At 34.3% G+C, this 8,636-nt stretch overlaps 1 protein-coding gene across 1 annotated transcript in view; it reads right to left on the minus strand.

Moving 5' to 3' along the window:
- Positions 1–8,298, minus strand: part of LOC125243904 (X-linked interleukin-1 receptor accessory protein-like 2) — a 567,738-nt gene extending 559,440 nt beyond the window's left edge. The window contains exon 1 of the mRNA XM_048153770.1: positions 7,992–8,298. Coding sequence (XP_048009727.1) covers positions 7,992–8,073 — 82 coding nt within the window. The 5' untranslated portion in view covers positions 8,074–8,298. The remainder of the gene's footprint in view (positions 1–7,991) is intronic.
- Positions 8,299–8,636: the final 338 nt, after the last annotated feature.

Here is an 8,636-nt window from a genome sequence, read left to right on the forward strand (position 1 = left end):
AGTTTCACATAATTTCTCCAAAGATATCATTCACATACTTAGAACTAAATATTTAAAATTTCCTTTACCTCCCAAAATTAAAGAAAATCATTTTAAAATTTTAAATGGAATATATCCATCCAGTGAATACCTATGACTTAGATTTGGGTTTGATTCTAATAAATGTATATTTTGTGATGATACTGAATCCATGGATCATCTATTCTTTCATTGTATGTATGTGGAGGCTTTATGGTCTGATATTCATGACTGGCTTTATCCAAAGGTGCCTCACCTTGGAAACTTCACTATAAAGGACATCACCTATGGACAATAACAAAAATGACTTCCTGGTTAACAACATTCTTATGCAGGGAAAATTTTATATACACAAATCTAAGTACTTAAAGGTATGAAGGTAACCAATGTTTTATGCATTTCATAATGAGTTTGTTTCTTTTGCAAAAGCCCTCAAAGTGATGAAAAAGAAAATTGCAATAAAGCTTTTTTTTTTTTTTTTTTTTTAAATTTTAATAATATTTCACAGTATTGCTGTTTTTTCTGTATGTTTGATATACAGCATGATGAGCATGAGACTTCTTTTAAAAACATTATAATAGTAATGCGTCCAATCTGGTACTGGTACTGTAATTTAAAGGGGACCTATTATGCCCTATTTAACAAGATGTAAAATTAGTCTCTGATGTTCCCAGAGTGTGTATGTGAAGTTTTAGCTCAAAATACCCCACAGATATTTTTTTTATAGCATGTTAAAATTGCTACTTTTAGTGGTTGAGCAAAAACGAGCCGTTTCAGTGTATGCCCTTTAAATGCAAATGAGCTGCTGCGATCGGCCTAAGAGGGCAGAGCTTCAGGAGCTCGTTCTCCCCTGTCAGGATTCAGTCTGGACGCACTATAATGTCAGAAACTGCGAATATATGCTGCATGGAGATAGAACAGGTATAGTTTAGTTCAATTACGGTTATAACTTATATTGCCGTCTTGTTTTTAATAATCCACTATATTAGTACAAGCCTGTTAAACCGTCCAAATGATGGTCAAAACTATACAGATGAGTTAATGATGTTTATTGTATTTCACACTAAAGATGAAGCGTCCATTTTCACTCTAGAAAATCACTGTAAGAGCTCAATAAAACACTGCAAGTGTGCATTAAAATATTATCCATAAACTCTCTCTCTCTCTCTTATCCTTGTATTATCACGAACAAACATTGTGATTTACACAAAAACACTTGTTACAACTAATATATAAAGACCAGTAAACGAATATATAAAGACCTTATGCGTTTCGGGTGGTACTTAATAAATTTTATACCCGTAAATAAACTCAGATGAACTGTAATAAAGTGCCCTCACCTTCATTACTGCCATATAGTATCACTCTAGAGACTGTGAGCTGGATCACGAACAGTTTTTACTTGTATATCCTCCTTGAGTAACCCATTTTTAGCACAGTCTCTGTTTTGTATTGTCCCTTTGTATTGATATTCGTTCACAAAGCAGTCCAGTGTGAAATTATTCGCGCAGACATAAACGAATTTCGACAGAACTGAGGGAGCATTTTCCTGGAAAACCAAGTTAATCCACCTCGTTTTCAGCAGCTCAGATTTAGGTAGTAAATGGAGAGAACTATGTGGATTAATCCATCCAGCTACAGAACACCTAAAACTCTTGGGAGACGTTCAGGGCGGTTCTATGTTAAAACTTAAGTGTCTGTCAACATTCGTGGGCGGGGCCTGTGGCTTTTGTGACGTCACACTGCCAGGGATCTGGAAACGGCTTGTTCAGAGACACTGCTTATGATTTATGGGGATTAAAAAAAAAAAAAGGAGTGGGTGGATTTTTATCACTATAGGGTGGTTGTGTACACACACTGCAAACACCATGCAAAAGTGAATTTTGCGTAATAGGTCCCCTTTAAAGGAACACAGTTGTTAAACAGTTGAGTTTTACCATTTTCAAATCCATTCAGCCGACCTCTGGGTCTGGCGGTACCACTTTTAGCATAGCTTTGCTGCCATACCATGGGTGCAGCAGACGCAATGATATTATGCAGTATCTCTCAAAAATCTCTCCATCGTTGCAAGGCACGCTCCCTGTACAAGCAGGGGGTCACAGGCGCTGCGTAATATAATTGCGCCTGCTGCACCTATGGTACAGCAGAAAAGTTCCTTGATTATTACGCCAGAATGAGAGTATAGTTCCTAGCCATATAGGCCTAGAAAATCGCAACTTTTCATTTTCCGTCTGTCTTAGTACATGATGTAACTAGAGAAGAGTCAAGTTTTAAATAGGAAAAATATTGAAACTCTTAGGATCTTGCTCAAAAATGACCAAACGGTCTAATCAGATTCAATGAACTATGCTAAGTTATGCTAAAAGTGGTACTCTAGGGGAGTTGGACAATGAGCCTATTTTCAAAAAGAGTGGAGTGTTCCTTTAAACTATAATAGGCCTGTGCAAAATTTTCTTCTCATGATGTGCAATTTTACATGCATGCATGAGATCACAAAAATCATGTTTTCTGTCAAGAGTGGACATTATATTAACGTTAATACAGCTGATATGATCCTGTTATCAGAGGGGGGGGGGGGGGGGTTTCACATAGCCTACCTGACTGAAAAGGCTCATTATGTGGGTCTTTGTCTTCTCAGGTGTGAATCACAGCATTATTCATGAAGATTCACACCTCCATTCACACTGTGTGTCTTGACAAAAAGTGTCTTACCAAATCTAAATCAATCGTTTTATATGAACAAGTAGGCAGGATAGTTTTTACATAATTTTCAAGCAAAAATTCTAGTCTACAACCTCCAATACCCAGAAGTCTTGTGAACACATTTAATATTTGTTTTTTGGCCTTATTTCAGTGACTTAAGTTTTTTGTTTTTTCAATTACCATGCATAAACGTTATTCTTCCAAAAATACAAACATGTACATACATGTTGCTCACATATTATGGTAGCCTAGTTTGTGCTGAATACAGTGTAATGACACCTTTTCCATTAAGCACAAATGTCAGGGCATGTCAAGACATGACAGCATAACGTTCTTCAATATATGACAACCAGACAAGGCAAACATGAGGGCTTAAATACATGAATCAGGGAACACATTACAATGCAACCAATAAGAACATGACACATGAAATAAAGGAACCAATGAAAACAAGAAACATTGACAAAGGAACCAATTAGAATATCACACATGAAACAAGGAACCACACAACAAGATCACATGAGGGGAACAGAGAATCACATGACATGACATTTAAAAAAAAAAAAAAAAACACAACAACAACAACAACAACAACAACAACAACAACAACAACAACAACATAACAAAACCTAAACAGTCGTGACAACACTTGCCCTTTCTATGGGCGGCTCCCGATGCCCAGACACAGCACCAAAATAAACAACAATTTCAGTAGGGTGGTGGAGCGGAGGCAGACACAGGGGAGAAAACAGTTGTGGTGATTCATATTGTTGTGGAAACCACACATTTTATTTTTCAGGATTCTTTGATGAATAGAAAGTTCAATGAACATGATTTATTTGCATTTATTACATTTATTTATTAAATTTATTAAACCATTTATTAAATATAAATATTTTGTAACATTATAAATGTCTTCACTTTCATTTTTTTTTTAATTTCATGCAAGACTGATGAATAATCTTCATTTTAATCTTACCACAAATGTTTGAATAGTATCACAGTTTCCACAAATTATTATTAAGCAGCACATTATTAAATTATTAAGCAGCACAACTGTTTTCAACATTGATAAAATTAAAAATGTTTCTTGAGCAGCAAATCAGCATATTAGAATGATTTTTGAAGGATCATGTGACACTGAAGGTTGGAGTAATGATGCTGAAAATTCAGCTTTGCATCACATGAATAAATTACACATTACAATATTTTGACATAGGAAACAGGTATTTTAAATTGTAAGATTTCACAATCTTGCTGTTTTTACTGCATTTTTTATTTAATAAATGCAGTCTTGGTGAGCATAAGATACTAGATACTATATTACATTGTATAAAATCCATGAGGACTTGCACAAGTGTTTGTAGTACATAAACCAATCATAAAATTGTCATAATGAAAATATAGGGGAAAAAATATTATAGATATTAGTGGTTATTGTGTATTTGATTTCTTAGACAAATAAAAGCAAGAGATGAGATAAAAAAAAATCTGTCAATTACATAGAGGTCAGATAAAAACTTATTACACCTGAGATTTCTGTCCCCCTCACTTCTGACATGATGGCTTTGCTGCTGGAAAACATGATATTTTCTATATAATGTATTTCTATAATAAATGTATCACAATATAATATATGATACATCTTACAACAAATGTGGAAGTAAAATGGCTAAACATAAAAAATAAACTTATACAGCCATATTATCTTTGAAAGCACAGACTGATTTTTTTAGGTCAATCCATCTCTCTTTTTAGTGAAAGTGACACGTAAATGGCAAAGTATGGTAATCCATACTCAGAATTTGTCCTCTGCATTTAACTCATTCAGTTAATGCATACACATTAGGAGTAGTGACTGAGTAGTGAACATGCACACACCCGGAGCAGTGGGCAGCAATTTTTGCTGTGGCACCTGAGGAGCAATTGGTGGTTAGTGTGTAGTGTGTGTGTAGTCACTGTTTACTCTGAGTTTCATACTCAGGGTTGGCTGAACTTACTCCAGATCATGGTTTTGGAACCTGCATACCTTGATTAAGCAAGGTTTGGGTTAAACAACTGGGAGTTCAGAGTATATGTGTGTGACAGTAAGTTAACCTTGCTTTCTGGAATACCCACAGAGAAGCTTCAAAATGTGCTCAGGAGGATCCAGGCATTGTTTGAACACCTCTAGAATAGAACACAAACATGCACAGTGGTAGTTTTGACTTTTGCAAATGTGGTCAAAGTTGAAATAGGTTTAACTTTGGCCATTGTGTTACAGTGATTGATGAGCATGAAATGTAGCTTGATACTTTGCATTGATACTTGGCTACAAATACAAACACTGACACAAGTCATGTCTTTACAGCAGACAATTAGATTAGTATTAGCTAGTAAAATATAAGTTAATTTAATTTGCTTATTCCTTTTTCAGTTATTATGCTCATCAAATTACTCTGTATATAGAAATGTCTACAGTACAAAAGATGCATTTCCTCAATCTTGAGACACTCAAGGGACAATTTATAGCTTATAATTAGATTACAATACATATTTTATAATAATAAGGTGTAGATAGAAGACAATTAATTTTCTAATCAGTGATGTAAGACAAAACATTAAGAAAGGCTTACTTTCCAGCATTTGAGATGACAAGGACATTTTGACTGATTAAGGTAATATTTAACGATTGTAACCCTGCAAATAAAAATTTAAAAAACCCTCTTTAGAGCCAAGATTCATCAAAAAATGCCACCCAGGTCACTGCATTCTGCTATGTCTTTATGGAAGGCTTTTCTTTTGAGTAAAACCCTCACAGCTCCACCTGTCTACATCACTGTGGAAGCTGTTCGCTGGATGTAAGGCACATTATAGCACTGCAAGTCAAGACTAGCAGACTGACAATTTATTATTGTTTTAATGTCGAATGCTAAATTTAGAAATCATTTGTTTGCAATGGGCAGGCAATAAAATAAAGTAACAATTTTTTTTTTTTTTTTTTGAATAAATGAATAAATGAATAAATGAGTGGGCATCAGGCCAAATTAGTCACCAGGTGCTCCAGATGGCCAATCCAGGCCTGATAGAAACAGACTGCTTTTCTTTTTAGGACCTAATCTACAATGAGATAATTAATAAGTACACCTAAAACTCAATATATGTCTATTTGTTACATTTATTTAATAATTTGTATAAGCAAAAGACAAGACTATGAATACTAAGCTAAATGTTACAACAGACTTTAACAAACTGCATATACATCATCATGAATATTGTATGTGACATTATTATGCCCACTAAAAACAGTTTTCATATGGTACATATCCATTTAAACACTGAATGACTAGTATCCATGAATAAAAATTTATTCCATAAAAAAGAAAATATATTATTATTATTTTAGAAATCAAATACAAAACATGTGTCAAGTTCAAAAAATGTAAAAAATGTAGGTTTCATATGGTTTTGAGAAAGATTTTCACAATATCTTCAAGAGAAATGATTCTAAAAAGTGACAGGTGGTATAACCATCAAGTAAAACGTTTTTAGATACAAGATAACGTTTGTTTGTTTGTTTTTTGTAAGTATTTGCAGCACATATGTTGTCAAACATATGACGACATGATGTTTTCTTAATTTGCATGCGTTTTCTTCAGTTGCAGCGCATTGACCTATCTCGGCCACTGTATATTTACATGTAGCAAATATTATGTATGAAATGTTAAGATTTACACACAAACACTGTGCTTTGTGAAACCGGAGCCATTTGTGAGATTTTGCAATAATTTCAAGAACAACCACTTTCCACCAAATCTATTAATGCATTGCAGAAGTGTTAGCTTCTGACATAAACCCTTCAATATAACAAATTCTCTAAAATCAATACTAATTTATTTCTTGTTTCAATTAAAAACACACCATGACAAAGCTGAAGGAAGTCTTGATTAAACCTAATCTGTTGCTAGAAAGCTAGAAATACAGAAAAACAAGACAACAGTACACAAAATTCAAGATTCAAAACTAACACTCTCCAAGCACCAGATGCAAGTAAAAGGAACAACTACATAATAGATCCATTAAATTGATGTGAGAGATGCAAATTCAAGACATACAAACAGTCTACAAAGAAAATCTTCAGAGAAGGATTACCTTTTTCTTTTTCCAGAATTCCATGTGCTGACACATGCAGTATGTGGATTATTCCTTCCATTAAACCACCAAAGAGGAAACATGAGCAACAAAAATACAATGTGTCTTAATGATTTTGTGGCAAGTGGTGTTTGCTGATTTATTTATTTATTTATTTATTTATTTTCAGCAGCATTACACACAAATTACTATAAACCAATGTCTCACATGTTAATCATGTGTATTCAAAAAACAGGAAACATTTATGCTTATTTGCTGGCACAGTAAAACATACATGCCAAACTCTGAAATCTCTGGCTGGGTGAGAAACTGACAGCTGAGATTGCCTCTGTGTTTTTACCACCCACATAAATGCCCGTTTGGTGCTGATAACATAATTGCTCATCGCACACCGCACCCACACACAAATACACACACACAATGCAGCAACAGGGAAAAAAAGAGTTATGTGATCATGTAGATGTTCTTTACTTAAAAAAAAAGAAAAAAAGAAAGAAAAAGAAAACTTCACCAAACCAATCCAAACAAACCAATACATTGCTTTTTTTGTAAACAGTTCATCAGACAACAGAAGCAAGGTGCCTTTTTTCACCAATGGTGACAACACTGCATTTACTGTGAATGCCCATCATTCCATGAGTTTGAACCAAACACTAAGTGTGGCTTGACCACCACAAACAAGGCAAAGGCAAGGCAAGTTTATTTATATAGCACATTTCATACACAATGGTAATTGAAAGTGCTTTACATGAAAAGGAAAAATACTTAAGAATAAAAATGGAATGCTTAAGAAATAAAAATAATAAAAGCAGAGAATACCTGGATGGAACAGTCAGAGAGTTTCAGTCAGAATATTTGTCCCATATCTTTAGTATAATTTTCTATGTAATTTTTAATTTGCCTCTCTCTGCACCTAAACAATCTGTTGGACGTCTCCAACAGATCCCAGGAAGAGCTCTAGGACTGACCCTCCAGTCTGCACTCAGTTAATTTGGTCCTCAACCATGGGTTATCATATTTGCCAAGCTTGCTCTAAAAAATAGAAAAGCTTAAATCTAAACTAAAAGCTTAAATCAAACTTTTTTAGCGTATACTGCTGGTCTGAAATGATTATAAGTGGAATAAAATAACTAGCGTACCTGAGTTCCTCTTGGAGATGTATTTGAGATTGATGGAGGCCACTGAATTGATGAGAAGGAGCATAAATCCAGCGAGCTTCATCTTTCAGTTGTGTGTAGCTACAAGAAACCAGAAAACATAAGAATAAACCCTAACTTCCTTTTAAAACTTTAACATATCTAGCATCACCAGCGTCCAAAAAGAGCACCTCCCATCCAAGAAAATGGACAAAGTGAATGAAACTTCTTTTGAAGTTAGTACTGGATGTTTTGGACTGCCAAATGTTTACAAAGTAATTGAAATATTAAAGAAGAGTGTTAAGAGCAGACATTAAATTAGATTTTTTTTCTAAATATTCTGTAGTTACTGTTCATTTTAATGTAAAAGAATGTAATTAACTTGACAAACTAAACATCATTAAAAAGGCCTCAAAGACTCAGGCTTCGATATTTGCCTCTGTTTTACTTAAATTACTGTTACTATGACATTTTTAATTGGTGTCAGGAGTTATGAAAATGAAAAACATTGATAACTTTAATATTAATTAAAGCTGCAAGCAGCGTCGAAAGGGCCCTCGCACCCGGGGCCAACACCACCAGGTGGCCTTAGGAAAACAGTGAACTGGGAACAAAATAGCAAAGTCATTTTGATGTGTCACACTTCCT

This window comes from Megalobrama amblycephala, linkage group LG13, assembly GCF_018812025.1.
Source record: "Megalobrama amblycephala isolate DHTTF-2021 linkage group LG13, ASM1881202v1, whole genome shotgun sequence".
NCBI classification, from domain to species: domain Eukaryota; kingdom Metazoa; phylum Chordata; class Actinopteri; order Cypriniformes; family Xenocyprididae; genus Megalobrama; species Megalobrama amblycephala.